General features: G+C 41.8%; 10 protein-coding genes and 1 long non-coding RNA gene across 12 annotated transcripts in view; 9 read left to right on the top strand and 2 right to left on the bottom strand.

Moving 5' to 3' along the window:
* Positions 1–28: 28 nt before the first annotated feature.
* On the bottom strand, positions 29–649 carry LOC120458346 (chymotrypsin inhibitor SCI-III). Its single transcript, XM_039645963.1, has 2 exons — positions 443–649; positions 29–381 (listed from the first exon to the last, which is right to left on the bottom strand). Exons 1-2 carry the CDS (start codon positions 504–506, stop codon positions 173–175), a joined length of 273 nt encoding a protein of 90 aa, XP_039501897.1. The 5' UTR covers positions 507–649; the 3' UTR covers positions 29–172.
* Positions 650–785: 136 nt separating this feature from the next.
* On the top strand, positions 786–1,618 carry LOC120458345 (spleen trypsin inhibitor I). Its single transcript, XM_039645962.2, has 2 exons — positions 786–1,142; positions 1,299–1,618. The coding sequence occupies exons 1-2, from the start codon at positions 938–940 to the stop codon at positions 1,472–1,474; spliced, it is 381 nt and encodes a 126-aa protein (XP_039501896.1). The 5' UTR covers positions 786–937; the 3' UTR covers positions 1,475–1,618.
* Positions 1,619–2,192: 574 nt separating this feature from the next.
* LOC120458344 (early lactation protein) lies at positions 2,193–2,861 on the top strand. The gene has a single exon (XM_039645961.2). It carries the CDS (start codon positions 2,313–2,315, stop codon positions 2,727–2,729), a length of 417 nt encoding a protein of 138 aa, XP_039501895.1. The 5' UTR covers positions 2,193–2,312; the 3' UTR covers positions 2,730–2,861.
* Positions 2,862–3,572: 711 nt separating this feature from the next.
* Positions 3,573–4,018, top strand: LOC120453707 (male accessory gland serine protease inhibitor). Its single transcript, XM_039638533.2, has 2 exons — positions 3,573–3,726; positions 3,785–4,018. Exons 1-2 carry the CDS (start codon positions 3,660–3,662, stop codon positions 3,964–3,966), a joined length of 249 nt encoding a protein of 82 aa, XP_039494467.1. The 5' UTR covers positions 3,573–3,659; the 3' UTR covers positions 3,967–4,018.
* A 536-nt stretch (positions 4,019–4,554) lies between these two features.
* On the top strand, positions 4,555–4,969 carry LOC120456240 (male accessory gland serine protease inhibitor-like). The gene is made up of 2 exons (XM_039642935.2): positions 4,555–4,714; positions 4,770–4,969. The coding sequence occupies exons 1-2, from the start codon at positions 4,648–4,650 to the stop codon at positions 4,949–4,951; spliced, it is 249 nt and encodes an 82-aa protein (XP_039498869.1). The 5' UTR covers positions 4,555–4,647; the 3' UTR covers positions 4,952–4,969.
* A 211-nt stretch (positions 4,970–5,180) lies between these two features.
* On the top strand, positions 5,181–5,586 carry LOC120458927 (male accessory gland serine protease inhibitor-like). The gene is made up of 2 exons (XM_039646779.1): positions 5,181–5,339; positions 5,399–5,586. Exons 1-2 carry the CDS (start codon positions 5,273–5,275, stop codon positions 5,584–5,586), a joined length of 255 nt encoding a protein of 84 aa, XP_039502713.1. The 5' UTR covers positions 5,181–5,272.
* Positions 5,587–6,295: 709 nt separating this feature from the next.
* Positions 6,296–6,737, top strand: LOC120458928 (male accessory gland serine protease inhibitor-like). Its single transcript, XM_039646780.2, has 2 exons — positions 6,296–6,426; positions 6,486–6,737. The coding sequence occupies exons 1-2, from the start codon at positions 6,360–6,362 to the stop codon at positions 6,665–6,667; spliced, it is 249 nt and encodes an 82-aa protein (XP_039502714.1). The 5' UTR covers positions 6,296–6,359; the 3' UTR covers positions 6,668–6,737.
* Positions 6,738–6,744: 7 nt separating this feature from the next.
* LOC120458926 (male accessory gland serine protease inhibitor) lies at positions 6,745–7,983 on the top strand. 2 transcript variants are annotated; one of them, XM_039646778.2, is made up of 3 exons: positions 6,769–6,807; positions 6,977–7,638; positions 7,700–7,983. In XM_039646778.2, the coding sequence occupies exons 2-3, from the start codon at positions 7,506–7,508 to the stop codon at positions 7,885–7,887; spliced, it is 321 nt and encodes a 106-aa protein (XP_039502712.1). In that variant the 5' UTR covers positions 6,769–6,807; positions 6,977–7,505; the 3' UTR covers positions 7,888–7,983. The 2 variants fall into 2 exon arrangements, with proteins under 2 accessions (XP_043862296.1, XP_039502712.1); XM_044006361.1 differs by having other exon boundaries at positions 6,745–7,638.
* A 138-nt stretch (positions 7,984–8,121) lies between these two features.
* LOC120458255 (male accessory gland serine protease inhibitor) lies at positions 8,122–8,664 on the top strand. The gene is made up of 2 exons (XM_039645845.1): positions 8,122–8,246; positions 8,435–8,664. Exons 1-2 carry the CDS (start codon positions 8,177–8,179, stop codon positions 8,602–8,604), a joined length of 240 nt encoding a protein of 79 aa, XP_039501779.1. The 5' UTR covers positions 8,122–8,176; the 3' UTR covers positions 8,605–8,664.
* LOC120458251 (homeobox protein aristaless) overlaps positions 8,660–23,436 on the bottom strand; it is a 30,447-nt gene continuing 15,670 nt past the window's right edge. Inside the window, exons 3-8 of the mRNA XM_039645840.2 lie at positions 22,862–22,953; positions 22,688–22,789; positions 17,008–17,109; positions 16,347–16,918; positions 10,324–10,481; positions 8,660–9,990 (exon numbers count right to left, since the gene is read on the bottom strand). Coding sequence (XP_039501774.2) covers positions 9,347–9,990; positions 10,324–10,481; positions 16,347–16,918; positions 17,008–17,109; positions 22,688–22,789; positions 22,862–22,953 — 1,670 coding nt within the window. The 3' untranslated portion in view covers positions 8,660–9,346. The remainder of the gene's footprint in view (positions 9,991–10,323; positions 10,482–16,346; positions 16,919–17,007; positions 17,110–22,687; positions 22,790–22,861; positions 22,954–23,436) is intronic.
* Positions 15,129–16,205, top strand: LOC120458257. The gene is made up of 2 exons (XR_005617171.1): positions 15,129–15,656; positions 15,716–16,205. It is a non-coding gene; the product is annotated as an uncharacterized LOC120458257 (long non-coding RNA).

Raw genomic sequence — 23,436 nt, 5'->3', positions numbered from 1 at the left:
ATCCGAAACTAATTAATTAGTTAAGAAATTATTTACAGTATGGGCCATTTTATTTTATCATCAAAAAGTAGGCAATCTTTCTAGCACCATAAGGGTATTCCATTGCCCCGCAATCACACACTTTGAAATCAATACTTGCTATTAATATATGTAAATAACAATCAGAGCTATTTTACACTATTGAAGGCTGTGTGGAATAATTTTTGCACACCTCTTCGCAAAGAGCTTTGGTTTTAAATCTATTTTCGTTGCCACCACAACCGCCGTAGGAGAACTCCACGCACTCGTTTATGTCTGCATGATAGGAAAACCAATTCGAGTAGTGTGCACAGGACATAATTTTTCCAAAGCCATCAGCCGCCGGCGGAAGTTGACAGTTTTCTAAAATTTCTATTATTTTCTATACAAGGGAGTGGTATTTAATGATGAGATGCACACTAACCATCTGCTGGTTCACCATTAACACCAGCTAATATAATGAATAAATACAATATCTTGACGGACATTATTTTCCAGGTAAAACGTTATTTAGATTGTAGACCTTTCTCGTGGAAGATGTCTCTAACAACCTGTATAATTCGCAATGGACCGCCTTAAAGTGTAACTAATTTGAAAAATCCACCAGTAGGGTATCGGATTTTGTTTATTTTATTCAATTGAAACTTGTCGGTATTATTATGTGGGAATATGCGGCATATTCATGTGCTATCTGTTTGCTCTGTGGAAATTCATTAATTAATCTCATCTGCGCTCAACACGGCGTATGCGCAATACGAGCTTAACTCACACATGGATGAGCAGAGAGTGAGCAAATGATTTAATTTGAACGTAATTGGTCGTCTAAGCGGAGCATATAGAACTGGCATATAGAACATTCGGACCAGTTCAGTTCACAGTCGTTGCTTTTAACGTTCAGTTATCAGGTTTCACACACAAAATGCTACTACGGATGACCCAGTTTCTCTGCCTTGGGGCACTCGTATTGCTAAGTCTTATGCAACTCACGCAGGCAGTGGCCACTCCCAATAATGATAACAATAATATCAAGTTGAAGCCTGTGGCTCAGGTGCAGCCCGGGAATCCATCGGGAAATAAGCCTGCAGTTGCCACAACTACAGTCAAGCCACAGAGACTGGTACCAGGTTAGTTTATTAATGAAGTGATCTCAGCAAAGGCACAGAAGTATTTGAAATTCAGCTGTTAAGCTTTCAAAATAATATTGATCGGTTTCAAGATCGTTTTTGTTATTTACTTACATTCTTGAAGTTTAGATCCTTATTAAATTCCCTAATTTATAGATCCCAAGTGCCTGCAGCCCTTGGAAGTTGGTCCATGTCGCATGAACCTGGAAAGGTTCTACTACAACAAGGATAAGAAAGCCTGCGAGACTTTCAAGTACGGAGGATGTCGAGGCAACGACAATCGTTGGGGATTCCGGCAAACTTGCGAGGAAGCTTGCATCCCCAAAAAGTGATCAATTGATGGTTGAGATTGATCAATTGAGATTGTTTTTTAATTTTACTAAATGAAATCATTTCTTGTTATATTTCAAAATAATTATTTTAATTGTGTTTTTGCTTATGCGAATTATAAACTTTTTATAATTAACTAATTAGAAGTTAGCAGTGTATCAAGTTTATTTATAATTGGAGTTAAAATGAGTGCTCTAATTTCTACTTATAAGCGCAATGGTGAAATTATTATTATTATATTATTAAAAAAGCAAACGAAACCAATTGGGAAAAAAGCTTAAACTGTATATTAGGTACATTTCTCAACCAGACAGTTAATCTAAATCTTGTGATGCTTTAAAGCTTAGGCAATTCTAAAGAAACTCAGATATATACACCACCTGAACGGTCAGCCAGTTAACCAGTTTATAGGTAATTCAGTTAGATTCCCTATCCGCCTACCAAACGTGATTTGGCTTGCTAAAATTGTCACAGCGATCCGGAAACAACTTGGAATATGATTTTATGGCCAGCAATATGATTGACTTGCCGGTGCGTTGAACTGCAACTGAAGGTTGGGCTGCGTAAGCTTCTCTAGAGCTGTCAGTGCCAGGTGATATGGATATAGACATGGATATAGACGTCAGAGAGGCACCGGCGTGATTTACATAGGGCGTCGAATCAGTTGGACAAACAAGCTGACGCTCCGAAAAAAGTAAGTAAACAAAAAGAGGCAAAAACGGTGGGCAAAAACCCAGCCGAGTGAGTACGTGAGTAAATCAATTCGTACGGATAGTATTTAAGCCACAATAGCCGAGCAAGTCGCAATCATTCGCTCATCATCCACTCAACGGAATCGAAATGTGCTTCAAATATAGCTTCAGTTTCATAGTTATCGCGGCTGTTCTGCTTCTGGCAGCCGGAATCCGGGCAGCTCCCTCGGATGTGGTGGTGGAGAAGGCGGAGGATCCCGCGGTGGCCAATCCCCTGCCGGATGCCAGTGAGCTCACTGTTCCGGAGGACTGTCATCAGCCCAAGGAAACCGGTCGCTGTTTCGCCCTCTTCTATCGCTATGCCTACAACGTGGATACCCAATCCTGCGAGGAGTTCGTCTACGGAGGATGTGCCGGCAACAAGAACAACTTCGAGTCCAAGGAGCAGTGCGAACAGGCCTGTTTGGCCAAGTCGGCGGGTTCCGACTCAACCACCGACTCAACCACCGACTCAACCACCGAACAAAACAGCGAAGTGACCACCAACACTAGCACTTCGTCTTAAGAACTTAAAGTTATTTGTTTATAATTTATTTGCCATACAATTTCATCAGCCGTTTAAGCATTATTTCACTGAGTTGATTTTTTGAATATTTTGATTATACTTTTTAAATAAATATAGCATTGTGATTTAAACTTATATCTCTTTCGTTTTACTTGCACACCTGGCAAACGATTCTGAAGTAGTAGTATCTACTAGTATCTACTATCTAGATACAATAGTATGTACATAGAGATACAGTAGTATGCTGACACAGTAGTATGTAGATACTGTAGTAAGTAGATCCATTTGTAATTGTCAGGGGTGGTGATTAAGTACATCTCAGAAAGTCATTAATTCCGAGACCCGTCCCACTTACAAATAGTTGACTCATGAATACGAGATTTTAATAAATCCTGGGAACTCAGCAAGTGCAAACAATTGTTCGGTCATATTTTAATCCGAAAATATAACTATATATACTATTATAATGAAATGGTTTGTATAGGTTTCTTGAACAAACATAGCACCAAGATTCGCACTCCGTGTTCTTAAATCGCCGATAGTCTGAAAACGAAATTTATACATATACCAAAGAGATAATTATAATTCGAGAGATAATCAGACAAACCCACTTCCGAATGACAAATCGGTGCCTAATCGTATTTACTTTATTCAGAACGTAGTTCCCAGATTTATTTGCTATCCCGGCATTATTTTCACTACAAACACAAACAGAACGTCTCGTCTGTTTATTTGGTATATATTTCACGAGCACTTGTTAATGAACCGAAAGTTCATGTGCACATAGATAAGGTCCCCCATACAATTGTATGTAGTTCCCATCTGCCGATCGGCATCGCGTATATAACCTAGTGCTACACCTCCGATTGGCATTAGTCGTTTCACGGAAGCTGGCAGATACTCTTATAGTTTTTCAAAATCGCAATCAGTATGAAGTTCATTGCTGCCGTCTGTTGGATGTTCGCCCTGCTGGGTTTGGCCCTGGGCCTCAAGGATCGTAAGTTGGAAGTTGCTTGGGAAATCGAAAGTATTGTAATTCATATTCCTTCTATTAGCCATCTGCGGACTGCCCCCTAAAGGTGATGGCAATGGCCTCATCAAGTGCGCCGCTTTTATTCCCAGTTTCAGCTATCATCCCGAAAGCAATTCGTGCGTAGATTTCGTCTACGGCGGATGTGGTGGCAATGACAACCGATTTGGAACCCAGGAGCTCTGCGAACAGAAGTGCAAGGAATAACTTTGACGACCTCTATACTATAAAAAATATTCAATAAATGACTTTCAATATAGAACTTTTTGTACGACTCCTTTTTCACCTCATATATAGAAATAGCATTCTTGGTTTTTAGCATTTTAAGCACAGTTTATGTAGCTAAAATAATTAAGGGACTAGAAAAGTTTATTAATGAGATTATAGTTACAGCAAGCCATTATTATTGCTATAAAGAGGTGTTCCAATAATCAACTAAAGCCTTTAAAATCTTATGAAATGGCTTGATTATCTTTTAACTCACACCACATGTGAAATATTTTACATGATTTTTGTAATTAAAGTGAGACACTTCCCTTTTCCAATCGATAAGAGAACCCGTCCATAATTACAACACTTGTTGAGCTCATTGTATACTTTATTTGATACTATAATTGTAATGTGGGGGCTTTCCCTTTCAGGCGGCCAGTAAACAAGGTGGCTTCTGGGAAGCCGACAAAAGTAAACAACGCGGCAAAAATATTTACATAGATCGGTGCGAATTTTTGTGGAGATTTCCCAGTCTTAAATGAGCTTGAGTTGTTTGCCGTAGAATCACAGTGTTTAATGGGCTCGGCGATTAGCCGGAAGTCAATGCAATAGCATGGCTATATATTTGCCCATTTTAGTCGTTCAGCAGTTCAGTTCACTTTGGCATTTCCCCGAAACATGAAGCTGTTTATCTTGATTTTTGTGCTTGTCCCTTTTGTGGCCAACACCTTGGCCCTGAAAAATGGTTTGTGAAATGGTTTGTTGCTAAATCAACTCAGTTTGTAATCTGAAATTTCCAGCCATCTGTGGTCTACCCCATTCCCTAAACGGCGATGGCAGAATCTCCTGTGAAGCCTATATACCCAGATGGTCCTACGACGGCGATCGAAACGAGTGTATTAAATTTATCTACGGAGGCTGTGGTGGCAATGAGAATCGCTTCGATTCGAGGGAAAACTGCGAAGACAAGTGCTTGCAATAAATCAATAAATCAAGTGAAACAAAAATTGAAAGCTTTTGTATTTTAGTTTGGGAATAATAGTTTGGGATAATAATTAAATAAATGAAAATTATTATTGTCCATATACATATGTCTAAAAAAAAAAATAAGCAGAGCATTAATACTTATTTAGGTACCTTGAAAATTTAAATGTTTACGTGTTTGTTACAAAATATTCAATGTGAATGGGCGATAAGCCGACAGTTTATTGAAATGATGAGGCTTTAAAATACCCGAAAAATGGTGTCACAGCTTTAGTTTATTTCTTTCTACGTAAGCTACAGGTTCGAATTATTTTCCACGATGAAACTATTCATGTTCGTGTTTGTCTTCATCGCCTTTGCGGCAAGTGCCTTGGCTCTGAAAAATGGTATGGCATGCACATTCTACTCGGATAGTCCGAAGCTGAAATCAATTCATATAATACAGAAATCTGTGGCCTTCCGCACTCTCGAGATGGGGATGCTGAACGTAATATCGCCTGCGAGGCATATTTTCCCAGTTGGTCCTACGATTCTAGCAACAATAAGTGCGTGAAATTCATCTACGGAGGATGTGGTGGCAATGCGAATAGATTTGGTACGAAGGAACGTTGTGAAGAAGTGTGCTTGGAATGAAAAGTATTTGAGACAAGGTCGATAATACGATTTTTAAGAATTATTAAATTGTGTAAAATCTTAATTTGTTCAGATTTACCGGTATGGTTATGATATGGTTATAAAATACGCGACGGGATTCGTTTTGGTTTTAGAACTTTTTTTGCCTTAAATAGTTAAAGGTTCCTTATATTTTTCGCCATGAAGCTGCTTATTTTTTTTTTTTGTGTACATCGCTTTGACAACCAATTCTTTGGCTCTGAAAAATGGTATGGCATGCACATTCTACTTCGATCGTCCTTTGCTAAAATTTATTAAAAATACACAGAAATCTGTGGTCTTTCCGAGTCTCGTGATCCTAATCGTACAGTCATCTGCTTTATACAATTTACAAGTTGGTCCTACGATTCTAACCACAAAAAGTGCGTAAAATACAACTAAGGAGGATGTGGTAACTCTGCAAATATATTTAATTCGAAGGAAAACTGTGAAAAAATGTGCTTGGAATAAAATCTATATAATTAAAGGCCAATATAATATGTCGAACACAGAAATGAAATTTAAATTTCCATGCAAAAAATAAGATAATAAGAGATTTTGTGTTTTACTTCGCCAGCTGAAAACTTTCAGGCTTTACAGATTAAGGAGAACTTTGTTAACTTATTCCATAAAATCTTAATTAATTCACATTTAATGGTGGATTAATGACATGGTTATAAAATACGCGACGGACTTCGATATGGTTTCATACTATTTTTGCCTTAGTCAGTTGAAGGTTCCTAATATTTTTCGCCATGAAGATGCTGATCCTCCTTTTTGTGTTCATCGCTCTGGCAAGCAATTCTATGGCACTAAAAAATGGTATGGCATGCACATTCTACTTGGGTCGTCCTTTGCTGAATCTTATTTAAATTATACAGAAATCTGTGGTCTCCCCCACTCACAGATTGGTAGTGATAAATATTGGTGCTTGGCACTTATACCCAATTGGTCCTACGACTCCAACAAGAAAGAGTGCGTGAAATTCTCCTACGGAGGATGTGGTGGCAATGCAAATAGATTTTTTACGAAGGAACTTTGTGAAAAAATGTGCCGGGAATAAAATGCTTATAAGGTAAGGCCAATAAGTCGCACACAGAAATAAAATTCGAATTTCCATGCAAAAGTTAAAATAATATACGACATTTTTTTTTACTTCGCCAGCTGATTACTCTCAGACTTTACAGATTAAGGAGAACTTTGGTAACTAATTCTGTAAAATCTTAATTGATTCACATTTAATGGTGGATTCATTATATGGCTATAAAATACGCGACGGACTTCGTTTCGGTCTGCCGATCCTTCTTTTTGTGTTCATCGCTCTGGCAACCAATTCTTTGGCTCTAAAAAATGGTTCGCTCGTATTTGATAGTGGGTTTTGCAGGGCAAGTATCGAACGTTGGACTTATGATTATATAAATAATGAATGCTTTGCTTTTAAATACGATGGATGGATGTGGTGGCAACGCAAATAATTTTTATTTCAAAGAACAGCGTATAGATAATTGCGTGGAATAATGTCTTTATCATAATACCTGTAGAATTAAGATTGTATGCGTACGAAACATAACACACTGCTCGTTTCAAACTTTTTCTATAAGAAATGTAAGCATTTATTAATATGATAGTGTACTTTTATATAAAACACAAAACTTACCTTATCGAATGTATGGCGCAATCTGAGCTTGATACCGATACCGTTTGTAATTTAGCCTGAAGAACATTATACTTGTACTCTATTATGTGCAAATAGAATAGATGTGCAAATGGACTGACATCTGTACTTGTGTGACAGTTCTTTGCTATCTGCCCACATTCTATGTATATAAGGCTGGCTGGCCTGGAAGATAAGCCAAAGCCATTTTCCTCCCGATTTCTAGGTATATGTGTAGCTCTATAAAATGCTGGACATGCATTGTGTGGCCTACCAGAGTTCAACTGGAGTTTTGTTCAAAATGAAGTATATTGCCTTTGTTGCCATCGCCATTCTGCTGAGTCTGTCCAGGAGTCGTTGTTGGGTGGACGCCAAGCCAGGTGAGTAAGCTGATCCTTTGGCTTGCGAGTGCTAAACTATGGATGATTCCCGATCCCGCAGAGATGTGCCAGCAGCCTTCGGCGATGGCGGGCATGGCACAGGATGGAGCTGCCTGTTTGGCTTATATGCCCGTCTGGACATATGATGCCTCCAAGAACGCCTGCACTGAATTCATGTTCGGTGGCTGCGGTGGAAACTCCAATCAGTTCTCTAACCAGAGAGAATGCGAAAAGGCCTGCAAGGACTAGGGAAGCACCGATACGGGCAAAACCCACCACTTGAAATGAAAACAATTTTGTAACCCAAAAGCCAAAACAAACAACCGGCAATCTTGTTTCGCAAATATTGCAAACAAAATAAAAACTTTACTATACTATCAAGGTTTGTTGTTTTTGTCAGTGCTCGATGAGCTGACCCTCGTCGATTGATAACCGATCCGGTTTTTGGGGCAAAAGTATATAATACAGCCAACATCTCGGATCGCTCAACAGTTCGGTTTGAGATCTCGAAAAAAACGCAAACCCAAGCAAAATCAAGATGAAATACCTAGCAGTTTTGGCGCTACTCTGCTGCTTTTTGGGCTCAGCCTTGGCGGCTTTGAAAAACCGTAAGTAATTTCGGAGAAGCCGCTCAAATTCATAAATACGGTTACCAAATAGTTTCTGTTCAATTTATTGGCTTCAATATACCAAAGAATTTGAATTCGTTTTTATTTTCGTCTGCAGTTTGAAAAACAGCCTCATTGGTACAGAATTGAACTTAGTATGTTTCTAAAATATTGTTTCAAACTTGCAGCAATCTGTGGCGAGGAGTTTGGCGTCCTTGGTAATTGTCGTTCCATTCAATCCAAGTGGACCTATCGCAAGGATACAAACGAGTGCATCAGCTTCAATTACTCCGGCTGCCATGGAAACAATAATCTATTCGACAAGAAGGCGGAATGCGAAAAGGCCTGCAAAATTTAAGTGCCCATTTAAGTTACCCATGAATAAAGTTCGAAAATCGGTTTTGTTATCCTAATGTGATCATCTTTATTGTTTTCTTTATGAACTCGTTTAATATTTATTAATATTGGTTTGGCGGTTACTATAATTAGTGTTCGATTCAGTGTCATAGGCTAGGCTATATGTGTTCGATTCGTTAGCTATATCTATATACTGTAGTTTTTAATTGGTATGTATGTATGTATATATATTGTATTAGATTTTGTATATATGTCCATATGCATTCGCGTGTTAATTAATATTGTTAATCCATTGGAGTTGTTGCTCGGCTGTTGCTGATTATGTTGGGTTCAATCAGGGGTTATCTTTTCGCGCTTAAACTGCCAGAAACAAACAACAGCTAATTATCATTCTAACATACCTAAGATTTTATTAAAGTGCAGCCGTTTTTTTTTTTATTTTTAATTTTTTTTGTGTTTACGTTTCCTATACTGGGTTCAATTAAAGTTAGGCTAGAGCTTATTCTACTATTAAACTTTAAAATGTTCTCATTGTTTATTGTTACAAACGGGCTGGCTTGGGTATTTCATTGCAAAGATGTTCTTGGACTTTCTTTGGAGACCCAACAAAAAATGGCTTGGAAATAAGCTGGCCTAAAGTTTGTACAAATTTATAAATCTGCCAAATAAAATACCCAGCTGTTGCCTTCTTTACTAAATTTCATTGCACACTCTATTTGTGGTATTCTTTGCCAACTCTTTGCTTATTCCATTTTGGCTAGCACCACGTTGCCATTCAATGAACCCGATCCTGCGATCGCTCCTGATCCTGGAGAGCCGTCCGCAGCTGCCACGCCCCCCGATGACTGCTGCGTGGGCGTGGTTGGTGGCGACAGTGTTGCATGTTGATGCTGTTGATATGCCACTGCGGATTCGGCCAGATCCAAGAGAGCGGCCGATGAAGTGCCTCCAGCCGCACCCAAACCCGATCCCGATACCGATCCTGAACTAGGACCCAGGCCATTCATGGTCATGTCCTGGGCCTCGTGCTTCATTCGCATAGTGTTGTTATTGTTGTGATTGACCACATGCTGCCCCAAGGCCGGGTGGTGGGCGAAGGATAGGGGTGGCAAATGCAGTCCCGGAAAAGCCAATCCTGCGGCAGCTGCCGCGTGCAGCGATTGCAGCAGTGCCGCCGAATGTTCCTGCGCCTTGCGCCGCAGCTCGGCCACCGAATTGGACCGCGGATCGTGGGCAGAACCCTGGCCGGATGACTTTGGTGACTCCGGCGAACTGGCCGCCGAGCTGCTGCTCACCGGAATGCTTAGTGGAGCGACCACCGATGAGCCAGGTGGCGGCGGTGGCTTCAGGGAGCAGCACGAGCACAGGCTCTGGAATGGAGAAACACCTGAAAAAAAAGATATTTAAATTATGTATTACAGGTAATGTAGAAATGACTCAACAAAGATGCAAAAAAGCAATCGCAATTAATTGGCTTTGATGGGATTAGCTGATTTTCAGTACAATTAAAATTAACGGAATTTCTAGATTTACTAAGTCTAAATTAAACTTATCGAAAATTCTAGATTTACTACGCAATGTGTTATTAAATTAATATTTTGTCTATATAAAGACAAGCCAGCAGATTTGATTATGATGTATCTATGCCGCACTCCGGCTAATTTGATTAGAAGTGATTCGGATTGACTTTGCCACTGATCGATGGCTGCGGCAGACTCACCTTTCAGTCCCGGGAAAAGCGGCTGATGGCTGAACTGGGCGGCCAAGTGGGGTGGCAGGAAAAGCGGTGGGTGGTTGGCGCTACGCTGGGCCGCCGCTGCCGCCGCCGCTGCTGCCACGGCGCTCTGCTCACTCAAAACTGGGCGAAAGCCGCAGTTGCTGCAAGTAAACAGTTAAGAGAAACAAGTTATTAAAAATATATAGATGTACATATATTCTCTGGACTTGAAAATGTTGTTTTGTTTGCGCAAAACAGTTTACACGTGAAGATACTCATTTACAAATGCAACAGCTGAACGCAAAAGGCGTAAATATGTAAATATGTATATATAAAAACTCAAAGCGAAACACCACAGCACACAAGGCAAACAAAAACAGCAAACAGCGTTTTAATTAACGCTTAATTGAAATAAATTAAAACATTTTTATGCGTAATTGCATTATTATTAATGAACCCAAATACTTTGTATGAGTGCGCGGGTGCGGGGGCGGGGTGCATAATCAACACCCAGTTGTCAATTTTGTGATCGTTTTAATTGAATGAAATATTACGCTTAGTCGCATGTCAAGGCAAATGGGAATGAATAAAAAACGACACAGACACACAGGCACCCCAGAGTCGAACAATAAAAACATTTAATGCAATTTGAAAATTTTAATTGATAAGTGAGACAACGTTTTGTGGAATTGGTAAATTTCTATGACTCGCATAATCCCCATTAATAAAATTATTGAACATAATATATACACACACAAATTTTTATTAGAAATAATTGCGTATAATCAACGAGAGCGAAACTTCAGTTCAGTGTATAGGGGGGAAAAAAAATGCAATTTCCATTTGTTCAAATTTACATTGAGCCTGCGGCCGGCGAGGGAAATGTGTCTGAAATTTGATAATTCCTGCAGAAAGTGGGGCTGCTCTGTGGTCATAACAAATCTCTGGAAATGCTAATCGAGTTGGGGAGACTTACGAGGATTTTCCAGCGCGGAAAATGACAGGCAGACCTCGCGAATGGCGACCACAACCACCGAGAAAAATGGACCACAATCGTCGCGGCCACTGTCGCTTTTAATTCTCTTCGCATTTCACTTTTCATTTGTCCCCCTGCCGAAGCATTTTTTCCCTTCATTTTCCTAAGCTCCTCATGTTTCTGGCTTTCCCTTAGCCACCCACAGTTGGTCGTGATTTTTGTCGAGTTTTCCTCGTTTTCTCTGGCCTTGCTTCGTTTTTTTTTGGCAGTTGGAAAAACGCAAAACGCTTGGCCGCTTGAAACGGAATTTTCGATGAGATAATTGGATTTTTTGCTGTGTTCCACAATGATGGTTTTGTCAATTTTCAATTTTTGTTTTCATTTCGAGTTAGAACTTGAAAAGGAAAAAAATATTGCTCTTGAAATTTAGAGTGGGAAACCCATTAGGATTTCAAATGCTTATCCCAAAACGAAATTTAAGCTCATTAAAAGAAAATCCAAAGTTTCGAAATAGCTACAAACTTCTAAAATATCCGTTTGCTTTTCGGCAGATCTATTCGTTTTATTGGAAAGTCAACTATTCATCATCGCACACACATACATAGTAGATTTCACCCACTCACCTCTTTTACCCCTTGGCTCCTAATTAAGCTTGGAGCCAAAAAGCAAAAGTCCAGATGAGAAAGCTCAAACAGCAGCCATAGGAAAAACAACGCAGGCAAACACTCGGGCGCAGACAGCCCCCCTTTTTTGGCCCCAAACCCCCTCTAGTTGCGAAAAAAGCAGTAAACTTAAATGTTTGCGTATAATTAAGCACTCATCCTTTGGTCGTAATTAAATTTTGCATGTGCACATCCAGCACATGCTGGATGTTGGATGTTGAATGTTGGATGCTGGATGGACCCGAGAGTCTGAAGCTTGGGGCTTCGTTCTAGAATAGCTCTCTCCTTTTCCGCCCCCTTTAAGCCCGCTATACCCATCTCGCTTTGCCAGCTAAGCCTCTCTCTTTCGCTTCGCTTTTTTTTGGGGACTAGCTGAAATATGCTAATTGCTATAGGCGACTTGGCTGCACTGGGAGATAAACTTACCACAAAGATATTCTTAGATTAATATATTATGATTAATGGTTTTAAGTTTAAATACTGCATTTTGATGTGTCTAATTGTACGTATCACTTTTTAATTGTTAAGGTTTCAGAAAACTACATTTTTCCCAGTGCATAGAGCTGAGAACGGGGGGCGTTGCCGTGTCCCACGCCCACTCAACTGCCGCCGCCTTAATTGCTATACTCACAGACCCCCTGCCGCCCCAACATTTCCCTCTCTCTCTAATTAAGACATTCACAAGCTCGAGTGTTGTCGTTGAGCTCGTTAGTTAGTACATAACTTTTCCTCCGGGCAGCAAAGAGATATGGGGGGAAAAGTCGAAGAAAAGTCGGGGAAAATGGTGGGAAAGGGAGGGGGCTATGTCAATGTCAATCTTGGGGCCTCCATCTCAGTTTCCACCTAGAGTTGCCGCAGAAGTTTTTCTTAAAATTTTCGCACTTTTCGCAGATTGCATTTAACGAAGGATAAAGTTTTCACGACTTGACATGCACATGGAAAATTCACCCCTTTTCTCCTGGCTCGTGTGTATGAGTGTGTGTGTGCGTGTAATTAGTCGGGCAAACATTTTAATGCTTTACGCAATTCTAACAAATTAAACTCGAGCAATCAACACCTACACGGGCTTAGCTTTCCCGCTTCAGCCCGACAAGGCAAACTCAATTTCCGCAAAGTGTATCTTTTTCCACGAAACTTTTTGGATCTCCACCTCCCTCGTTGCTCCCCCCTCGCTGCTCCACATAATGCTTATTATATTAGGCAGCCCGAAAAGTTTGGAAGCACGAAGGCAGCTTATTTTAATTGCATGATGAATATTAAAATATTTGCGTAATTTATTATTCAAGCATTCGCATTCGTGCGCGCAGCATAAGCGGTCGTTGAATTTCACCTGGAATGTGGGTAGATATTTATATATATATAGAGTATATACTATAAGTGGGGGTACACATCATTTGGGGCCCTCTCTATGCGGATTTTCGGTGGTAGATTCCCACGGCCGAACTACGTACATATTTAGTTATTTGTGCATAAAGAATTTTGTGGCGGGGGCGAATAAAGTGGAGTGGAGCTCAGAGATTTGGGGCTGCTGGCGGGTATTCAATTAACATTTTTAACTGCAAACTTATTCCAGCGAATGATTATGCTTTTTTTGGTTTGAGCACTCCTTTTATGGGAAATGATATTTGTGCATATTTAATACATGTAGTTAAACCTTCTGATAAATGCCTTGCCTTACAGTTGGCTTCCTTTATCGCATAATTTTTGGTTTTGCCAGCGCAGTTTAAGTATAGCCTTACAATAAAAACTGCACTCAAGTCTTTTTGAGTCGTTGCATAATTTGTATAATTTTGTTTTTGCAAAAAAATTGGCCCTGAGTGGCCGTGAATAAACCCGTTTTTCGCCAAATATGGATGGAACTTCAAGAGTCTCCTCTTGCGTCACCGACAACGACCTTGGCCAAGTGCGAAACAAGTGCGGATTAGTGCTTCGTAATTATTTATTTAGTTTTTGCGATTGCCCCATTTGCATAAGATATGCGAGAGCCAGAGGAAAATGCCATCCGATTGCCTGACTAATGTGATGATAAATGCTTGCGATGATGCGCATCACTTCAGATCGAGAGATTCGTTTGTTCCTTTCTGCTGATGCTGATGGATGGCAAGGACATCCGGCTCTGGGACATTTGAATAACAATATCACAGGCGGCGAGATGTCACTTCGTTCGGAGTGCTCGAGATTTTCGAGATTGGGAATTGATTTGGTCAACCGTTACAGCAGCAGAAACAGCAGGGATGCACAGGGACTCACAGGGGGAGTCGTCGGGTGAAATGATTCAGCAAACGGAATGGAAATCGGAATCGCAACGCGTGCCCCTTCGCAGTGGGTTGTCCTTGGTCCTGCCAGCCGGATCCTGTTCTTTTTATTGTGGTGTAATGTTTGTTGTTCCAGCGCGTTGACATGTGAGCCAAATACTTTTTATACCCACTTTTATTCTTTTTTGCTGCCCACCCATGGCCTCTTTGCCGTCCTGATGAGACCGCCCACCGATAGAGGAAAATAATTTGAGGGGAAGTCTCGCCAAAAAATAGGAAGCTAACCCAAGCCGCCGTCTTTTGTGCGTTTTCGAGCTGCTGGCTGGTGGCTGGTGGCATATGGTTAGAGCATTCTCCGCAGAAAAACTCAAACGACAAACAAAACACCCTCGTTTACGCCCAATTTAATTTTCAAGTAGCTTTTTATGGCCTTGTGGCCGGGATGGGCATTTTTGAATTTCAGATCTGAATAGCTAAAAGCGAATGGAATAATGGAGTTAATAATCTTTTGCATTGGAAATGAAGTGAAATATAAGCAGCTAGATATGAGATAATCATAAAGATTATTATCCAGAAAAACACTTAGAATAATGTAGTATTCTATACAGAAAAGCCATACTGAACTCACTAAGTAAGATGGTATCTCAGCATTTTATTGACAAAATATCCTTTTTGGATACCTTACTTGCTGAATAGACATATCCAAACTGATTAGTTGGTAAGCCAATTGATAAGCTTCTGTAGTGGCAAGAGATTCAACCCCTGGTCATAACCGTTTCAGCACCCTTAGTCGATCCCTCCCCTTTTCGGCCAGTGTAAACGATTATAAACCCAACGATCTGCTAATTGCCTGCGTGTCATTAAGCCTCCACTTACAGAGGAATTAGACAAACAAACAATAAAATTGATGGCAAGTGTCGCATTTTGTCATCAAGCTGCGACAAAAACAACTGGCAGGAAAAAAATAAAGGAAAAGTGGAAACAAACTGCTTTTCAACCCTCCTGGCAAAGCATTTACAAAAATCCGACAAAACGAGAAAATGCGACAAAATGTCACCCCCAAGTGGGCGATGCCCAAGTAGCCATATCGCTTTCTCTCTCTCTTTTCTCTCTTTCGTCTCTGTCTAATCCCCTCTGGTTTTCTTTTGGCGACGATGACTAAATTAGCAATTGATTAAGGGGGTGGGCGAGTGGGTGGCTGGGTGGCTGGGCGATTCAGCCGGACAATGACCGCAATGAGAGCTGTAATGACATTAGATGCTTGGCCGCGTGGACAATGCGATTCTTGACTCCCGATCCCTTGTTTTTCGCGACTCTACACGACATGCACTGAGAGAAAAGTCTTACTAATGGCATCTCTTTGAATGCGGAGTTTATACTTTAAAAGGATTATTTTTATGTGTGAATGTGAGTCTATCACAACATTAAATCAACTAAAAATGGGTAAACAATTTATCAAGCAATATCTTCAAGTAGTATAACTTTTTATTTTATCTTGCAAGGAGTTTTCGCGCAGTGTATGTATGCCATCGACTCCTGTGGCGCTTATCTCTTTATTCTCGACTTTCTGTCTTCTTCCCGTTGGATTTTCCCGACTCACGGGTTATTGAACAGGCGTGCGCAGCGGAAGGCGTTCTACTTAATGTTTTGGATGGAAAACGTTTAAATTCCATTGGCGCACTTCCGGTCAGCGGATGTCGTGTGCGCCAGCGGAAACATTAAGAGAGCAGTCTCCTCCTCCAAATAAGCCTCCCCTTGCAAGGCAGGGAATCCCACCCCATTACATCCACGACCCCCCGCCATTGATGATGGTCATCATCGATATGGCGGACACGTGCAATCCCGAGGGCGCCCAGTGTCTAATCATCGGCGGAACTGCCGCCATTGTCTCAGCCATATGTGGGATATGCTGGATGGATATATCCTGATGATATCTTTCAGCAGTCGGGGGCGAAACAGAAGATAAATGACTTGGAGTGCTTAGTGCTGCGAATTGATTCTCGCCGGAAGTTTTGATTCGTTTTTATTGGCTGCAATTGTGCAATTAGGCGATCCTTAGATCTCATTTCTATATGGGATTTTTCAGTACTCGGATTTTCTACTCGGATTTAAATCAGTGGAAAATGTACTCACCTATCGCTGGCATTGCCGCCACCTCCAAAGTTGCCAAAGATGTGGCTTCCAAAAGCGGCCGCCGCAGCCGCCGAAGAGTGCGGCATCTGGGGGGCGTGTGGGGTGGTGGGCGTGGGCGTGGACGAGGCCGAATTGTTGGAGGAGGCCGCCATGCGGGAGCCCGTGGTCAGGGACATGGGTCCGCCCACCTCGATGGGGGAGTCGGTGTTCCGCGAGTTCGAGGGGCTGCTCGGCCCCTGACCACCGCCTCCAACTAGGGGCGTGTGCTCCCGCTCCCTGTGCATGCCCGAGGGCGAGGGGGAGCCGGCACTGATGGAGCCCAGCGACTGGGAGGCGGAGTGCGGCGTGGCGGTCAGCTGGTTGGAGGACAACGGGCGCTCGTTGTCGCTGGAGTCCAAGTGCATGCCGCCGCCAGGACTGCGTGAATGGGAGTGCGAATGCGAGTGGGTGTGCTGCTGCTCCAGCTGCCCGTTGGCCAGTGGACTGTGTGAGCGCTGACGCGGCGGCAAGTCATCCAGGTCGTCGTCTATTTCGCCCGTAATGTCTGGCGAGGATTCACGCGAGTCGTGCAGCTGCAGGGAGAGAGAAGCGTTCATTTAAATAAATACATCGTGTTACATTTTAAAGTGTACATAGCTCTGTTTTAATTCAATTTAGTTACCTTATCCAGGGAGCTGCTGCTCTCTCCATTTTCCCGCTTGCGCTGCTCGTCCTTGAGCCGCTCCGCCTTGCGCCACTTGGCCCTGCGGTTCTGGAACCAGACCTGCGAGTTTGGGGGAAAATGGGAAAACTCGAATGAAATTGAGAAAGTTGCGTAGCAAATTGCCATGATATGGCCACATGTCTATTATTATTTATGCCACGGGGCGAGTTGGGGCTCCGTGTTGACTGGCGTGCCAGCCAATGGAAAATTGAAAAACTTTCCCCGCATACAGATGCAATTTTCCACCTCAGAAACTTTAACAATTTGTTGTGGCTCTGCCAACCAACCACCACCACCCAAAAAATGAAAATGTTTCCGTTTCCCTTTGTCTCTGCGGCCAATCTAAGACGTAAACAAACAAAATCAGATTTTCAATTTTCCCCAGAAAGACAAAACAAATTTGGGCCGTAATCAGCGCCTAAATTGGGCGGTGGATGGCGGTGATAACGGGTGGGGTTTTTCCTGGTGGGCGGGGCACTACACACACACACTCACACACACACATGCTCTAATGAGGCTCAATCAAGACAATGCCTTGGCATCCTTAGACACATCCTTTGGATTGCTTGCTTATGCGCGCGTGCTTCCCTTTTGTACCCCCCAATTCTCCCTTTTCCTCGCAAATTTTCCTTACTTCCCGTTCGTTTCGTTTGCTTTTAGTTCCGGTTTGCGTTGATTCCCCAGCTTAGAGCGCCCTCTAATGGGATTTCCTACTGCTCGGGCGCCATCTTGAATGGAAATCACTCTCTATCTGCTGTGTGTGTGTGTGTGTGTGCAAGTAAGTTTCCTAATCAAAATTCAAATTAGACATTGTGCAAAAGTTGGCATTTTGGCTCCATTGTTGTAATCATAACGCAGATAAAACAATTTCAGCATACTTTGCCCTCCAGGCGAACACACCCCATCCTCTCCAGCTTTTCTCTCTGCCGGCCGCCATGTTTCCCCAGACTTCCCCAGTGTGCTCCTGCTCCTGCTCCCGCTTTTTTCCTGGGCAAACAATAAATTGCGCACAATCCAACCCCCAAAAGGGAGGACTCCACCGACTCCCATCCCATCCCATCTCGCCCAGAAAAAAGCGAACACCCACAACCCTCCACGGCGAGGTTGGAACTTTTGCAGTTTTCCTCGTTTTTTGGTGGTGACGCCCACCAGTTACTTAATACAATATTTATGCCATAAGCACATTACCAATAAAATATGGCTGCACCAACTTTTTTCTCTCTGTATGTGTGCGCTGTGGTGGTAGGTGGCGAGAAAGAGATAGATAGATGCGGTGCGAAAGAGAGCAAAGCTAACGATAAAAGCGGCTTCTCCTCTTCTGACTGCTCCTGTTATTATGGCAAAAATTGAATAATGAATAACAATTGTGTGCGTCTGTCTCCCTCCCACTGGCAGTTGCCATCTCACTCCCTCGCAATCATAATTTCATGCACAATTTTCTTTTGTTTTATTACACACAAATTTAACGTGTTTCTTGTTTATTCAATTCGCTTGGCTTAGTTTCTTGATTGCTTGCTTGGAATTACTTTGCAAAGTGGATGGGTCACAGGACCTGTTCAAATATATAGGAAATAGAATTTTCAAATTGTATTGTCCTTAAAATTGGCCAAAAAGAAAGGGCAATCAGGAATGCAAAATGTATCAAGTTGAAGTGGAAAAACAGGGCATACTTTTGGGGAGCAGCTAGATTGTTTATCATGTAGATTCCGTGTAAGTAATACACGGTGGTAGATGTTTTAAGTATGGGTGGGTATAATCTGAAAACAATTATTAAATTTTAATTCAGGGACACTCCAAATTCAATCTACTACCTATATATTTTCCTAAATAAATCGCCTTGCTGCACATGTCTTCTCTTATTAATCATCTCAAGAACCCCTCGACCCACTTCAAGTAATTTATTTACCCAAGCAAACGCCCAAAGCGTCACAAATTTCGCATAATTTTTGAGGAACAATAAACAAAACAATTATTCATGTACTGGGCAAACACAATTTTTGCGGTTGCAAGTTACAAAAACCGATTTGCCATGAAAACGAAAACAAATAAGCGAGCAAGCGGGTAGCGTAAACAATACAAAGTTGTTGCAACAGCGAATTACACACAGAAAACAACACACACCAGTAGCTAAAGGAAACAATGGAAAAAACACCCAGGAGTCGGGGAAAATCCGGGGAAAAAAGGGTCGCGGATGCAGGAGGTCGTCTGTGGGGTAATTACGGACAAGTGCGCACCATTAGCTTCCGCAAACAGTTTGTCCCGATCCCGGAACACTCGATGCAAACAACACCCAGGGAACAGAGACTGAGACTGGGAGAAACCAAGGACCAGAAACCAAAGACCAAGGACCTCGATGACGCAGCTCAAGTGGAATGAATGAACAGATGTGTTAATATCAAACGCATTTTGCTGCCGGCTAAACTGAACCCTTTGCAACAATAATTGGGCTACCGCAGCAGCCAACACCATGCCACACCATGCCGCACCACCCCTTTCCACGTATCAGCAATCCCGGCATCCTTGGTTCCTGTTCCTTCCCCTGAAAACCGCCCATATCCTGAGGCCAGCATAAGGCAGACTCGACTCGACTCGATTCGATTCGACGGCCATCCACTTGGATCAGCATTAAAGGATTACTCGAGCAAATGCAATTATTTGACAGGCAGCGCAGTACACTTGGATAAATAATGAATAGTTCTGAATTCTTTAACGCTTTCAAACTGTGGAAAATGGATAAACCAAAGAGAAGATTCTATAGATAAAGCTACTTAGCTATTCAGTAGCTAACGATCCAAAGTTCCTAAAGCAAAAATTAATATTTGTAAAATTACTGTTTTAAGATTTCCCTGAGAAAAGAAATCTTCTTTCAGTGCACCTTCCTTGCAACCCCTTCCTCCCCTTCCACTCCTCATCATCTTTTGTGGTTTTTTCTATCGGACAGTTTCTCACATCGCCACTTGGGAGCTCTGCGATTATAATAAATTATCAATTATTGGCATTATATGCGGTGGCCGCCCTTCTGCGGCCCTTCGAGTGGGTGGTGCCACATTTCCGATTGGGTGGCTCCATGGTGAATTGTCATGCTGCAGCACATTAATTCTAATCGAATTAGTTATGTATGAGGTGCGTAGTTGGAAATGTGAGAGCCGGTAATCGCACTGGGTTAACGACTTCATTATTTATCGCCTACGACTGGAAATTGATAACTAATGTTTTGGGGGGGCGCAGTGGGCTTATGGCAGATATTATTATTAATGTATGGCTGTGCCCCAAGGAATTTGATTGGAAGTAGGTAGCCGATGGGGATTAATCACTGCTTTAAGTTAAAGAGTGACATCACCTGCTGCATAATAGGTAATAAATAGATGAAGTTTTCATCAAGTAAGCCACTTACACATCATCAGTTAAAGCTATGCAAATCTTTTCGGCAGCATTTTCCACCCTCGTACTCCTCTATCATTCCATTCAAAAATCAAATTTCCCACTCATTTATCAATCAATATCAGTTATTAGAAGGCTCTACTGCATTAGCCCGACTTCAAAGTGCTTTGTCCTTGTCAGGTGGGTCCGCTGGCTGAATATATATACTGGTATATCCCTGATCCAGCTGGGTCCCGGTGTATCCCATAGCCATAAGCTCGCTGGGATATACACGTACATTAAGTAAATGATTTTTGCATTGAACTCGAATGCGTTGCGACAGCAGGGGATAAAGGGCAGAGAGACACGGACTTTATCCCGGGCATCAAAAATTGACAGACGAAAAAATCCCGTGGAAAACGTATCAGGTTACAGGCAAGTGAGCGGCTAAACCGGAGTCAGGGATGCTGGGGCATCAAGCGAAGTACACATAATAAATTTTATTATAAAATTTATTTCCGCCACGCCGTTGTGCGGCGCACAACAACAAAAAACTGAGGGAAAGAGCAACAAAAAAATGTGTCAAAATGCGAATGCGGTTGGAAAATGTGCTCGTTGCACAGCACACCCTCATCAAAACATTTGGCATTCATTCCATTATCGAAATCCCAGACTAAGCTGTCCAGTCTGAAATGTTTTTTTTTCGGTTTTTTCCACAATTTTCGCCGCAATTTCGTTTAAGATCTCCAAACTCGGACCACAAAAGTTGGTAACAAACTGGCAGGTTCTCTTGTGGGAGGGTGGGTTCAAACCTTATTAACTTGTAATTTTGTTAGGCTGACAAGTACACGTGTTTGCGACAAGTGTCCCATTGTACATTACATTGTATATTTACAAATATCAAATTGCGGCCATTTTTTATACGACAAATTGAATTGAAAGTATCTGGTTACGCCTGGGAAACAAAAAGCTCAGGCTAATTGCGCCGGAAATAGAAAAATGGAAAAATGGAGAGGATGCCGTAACGCCACCAAAGTGTTTTAATAGCCACCAAAGTGTGCGTGGGTTTTTCCGCGACAAACGTGTCTAGTTAGTGTGGCATCCTCATTAAGTTGCTGCTTCGGCTGCAGTTTCCATTTCCATGTGCATAATTTGCTTTCGGCCTCAGAAACGACGTGCTCGAGTGGCCAGAGATTCGCCATTCCACCCACCCAAGATCTCCGGACTTTTGCTTCCACTTTTGCTTCCACTTCCCCCCAAAGTAGATCCGCTAATTGTCATTTTAATCTGACAAATGCAGCTGCAATCCCATGAAAATTGCCCGCGCACTTACCTCTTTCGTGAAAAGTCATGTGCCACAGCGAAACAATCTTTTCCCTGACTTAATTTCGCATTTGAAATTCAAACGCCCGCGCTCGAGTGGCAGATAGTGGTTCTAATTTTGGCTACAATTGCCAGAAATTAATCATGAATAATGTAAAAAGGTTAGAATCATTCCGTGCAGCGGAAAAGGTTGGATTAAGGTGGAAATAATTGTGCTCAAGTGCCACTGCTGACACTGATTTGATCTTCAATGTATTGTAGACAAGCAAGAGGACAGAAATGATCATTTTATACATTGTACCTATACTATAATGATTTATGAAGTTTTTTAAACTGGCTTTAATGCAAATTTCAATCATAATTTTGAGTACTTCAAGCCAAAGGAAGCACCCCTCCAACTTTAAAATGAAAAAATCAATTTGATTTGGCTGACGAACGAGGGCTTTCCAGCCAGCCGAGGAAAGCGATTTGCTTTCCACTTTTCTTCACTTTATTTTCGCATTTTCTGTTTTTATATTTTCCCTGTTAACGCTTAAGAACTTTGCATATTTTGCCGCTTCGCCTCTTCCTGGCTTTCGGGGTATAGGAAATATTTTTTAAGACAGTTATTGCATTAGACTGGCTACATGCCACCCCAGGAACCCGAACCTGAACCCATTGGTAATCCTGGAAACTGTGGGCCCGTTTCAGCCTGCATATGCATTATTAATCTGGCCGGGGAACGGGAAGTTCCAGATGGAAAGGGATATAGAAGACCCAGGGCTTTGATCAGGCTGCGTGACCGTTCTAGGGTAGTCCTACACTTATATACTTATGAAATTTGATATGAATTCGCCAACTGCTTGAACTCCGCATTTAATATGCTCCACTCTTCTCGCAACCTCTTCATATTTTGCATAATTTGGCCGAAAAGAGGTCAGCAAAAATTGGTGGAAAAGAGGTATACTTTTCTTACCTGAACCCGTGCCTCGGTCAGGTTGATTTTCATGGCCAGATCCTCGCGAGTAAACACATCCGGATAGTGGGTCTGGGCAAAGGCCGTCTCCAGCTCCTCCAACTGGTCCAAAATTAAAAATTTAAGTACATTTTCTTCTCTTGTTTTTTTTTTGTGTGTTTTCACCCGACTTACCTGTTGCAGTGTGAAGGTGGTGCGATTTCGCCGCTGCTTCCGCCGGACAAAAGTCTCATCGTGTATGGCAGGATGATACGAGTAGCTGGTATCTGGGGAAAAGCAGATTGCAGAAGGCAAGGGGTATTAGCCACGTTAGGTGTTGCATTAGCCCGCTTAATTCAACTAGTTGCAGCAAGGTGTAGGAGCATGAGTGCCACTAATCTGGGATTTGTCTTCGCCAGCGTCGCCATGCACTAAGTAGTTTACGAGGATTTTATACGGATGTTTGAGAAAAACATAAACAAGATTTGTGGATAAAATAAGGAAATACAAAAGCCGTAGAAAGATTCTCCTAAAACATTACAAATTATTAACAATCAATTAATATTTATGTATTTATTATTAACTGATCCAAATATATTCATTTGATTGTTTTGTTATCTTTCCAACTTTATTCTTTTTTTCAAGCCCTTAAGTTATTTAAAGTTATTATTTATGTTATTATTTTTCACAATATCTCCAGTGGAGCCGAAGTTTTCTCTAAATTTTAAATGGACCAACTATAACTGCCTTGGAATTCATTCATGCCAAAA

Source organism: Drosophila santomea, chromosome 2L, assembly GCF_016746245.2.
Source record: "Drosophila santomea strain STO CAGO 1482 chromosome 2L, Prin_Dsan_1.1, whole genome shotgun sequence".
NCBI classification, from domain to species: Eukaryota; Metazoa; Arthropoda; class Insecta; order Diptera; family Drosophilidae; genus Drosophila; species Drosophila santomea.
The sequence above is the reverse complement of the archived record's forward strand: the minus strand, read 5'-3'. Positions and strand labels throughout refer to the sequence as shown.

What these genes read in the sequence shown, in the direction of transcription:
- LOC120458255 (XM_039645845.1), top strand. Translation starts at nt 8,177, where the DNA reads ATGAAATACCTAGCAGTTTTGGCGCTACTCTGCTGCTTTTTGGGCTCA. An exon ending in CTTGGCGGCTTTGAAAAACC is followed by an intron (nt 8,247 to 8,434) that starts GTAAGTAATTTC and finishes TCAAACTTGCAG; the next exon opens with CAATCTGTGGCGAGGAGTTT.
- LOC120456240 (XM_039642935.2), top strand. Translation starts at nt 4,648, where the DNA reads ATGAAGCTGTTTATCTTGATTTTTGTGCTTGTCCCTTTTGTGGCCAAC. An exon ending in CACCTTGGCCCTGAAAAATG is followed by an intron (nt 4,715 to 4,769) that starts GTTTGTGAAATG and finishes TGAAATTTCCAG; the next exon opens with CCATCTGTGGTCTACCCCAT.
- LOC120458926 (XM_044006361.1), top strand. Translation starts at nt 7,506, where the DNA reads ATGCTGGACATGCATTGTGTGGCCTACCAGAGTTCAACTGGAGTTTTG. An exon ending in TTGGGTGGACGCCAAGCCAG is followed by an intron (nt 7,639 to 7,699) that starts GTGAGTAAGCTG and finishes CCGATCCCGCAG; the next exon opens with AGATGTGCCAGCAGCCTTCG.
- LOC120458345 (XM_039645962.2), top strand. Translation starts at nt 938, where the DNA reads ATGCTACTACGGATGACCCAGTTTCTCTGCCTTGGGGCACTCGTATTG. An exon ending in GCCACAGAGACTGGTACCAG is followed by an intron (nt 1,143 to 1,298) that starts GTTAGTTTATTA and finishes CCTAATTTATAG; the next exon opens with ATCCCAAGTGCCTGCAGCCC.
- LOC120458928 (XM_039646780.2), top strand. Translation starts at nt 6,360, where the DNA reads ATGAAGATGCTGATCCTCCTTTTTGTGTTCATCGCTCTGGCAAGCAAT. An exon ending in TTCTATGGCACTAAAAAATG is followed by an intron (nt 6,427 to 6,485) that starts GTATGGCATGCA and finishes TAAATTATACAG; the next exon opens with AAATCTGTGGTCTCCCCCAC.
- LOC120458344 (XM_039645961.2), top strand. Translation starts at nt 2,313, where the DNA reads ATGTGCTTCAAATATAGCTTCAGTTTCATAGTTATCGCGGCTGTTCTG.
- LOC120458346 (XM_039645963.1), bottom strand. Translation starts at nt 506, where the DNA reads ATGTCCGTCAAGATATTGTATTTATTCATTATATTAGCTGGTGTTAAT. An exon ending in TAATGGTGAACCAGCAGATG is followed by an intron (nt 382 to 442) that starts GTTAGTGTGCAT and finishes TAGAAATTTTAG; the next exon opens with AAAACTGTCAACTTCCGCCG.
- LOC120458927 (XM_039646779.1), top strand. Translation starts at nt 5,273, where the DNA reads ATGAAACTATTCATGTTCGTGTTTGTCTTCATCGCCTTTGCGGCAAGT. An exon ending in TGCCTTGGCTCTGAAAAATG is followed by an intron (nt 5,340 to 5,398) that starts GTATGGCATGCA and finishes CATATAATACAG; the next exon opens with AAATCTGTGGCCTTCCGCAC.
- LOC120453707 (XM_039638533.2), top strand. Translation starts at nt 3,660, where the DNA reads ATGAAGTTCATTGCTGCCGTCTGTTGGATGTTCGCCCTGCTGGGTTTG. An exon ending in GGCCCTGGGCCTCAAGGATC is followed by an intron (nt 3,727 to 3,784) that starts GTAAGTTGGAAG and finishes TCCTTCTATTAG; the next exon opens with CCATCTGCGGACTGCCCCCT.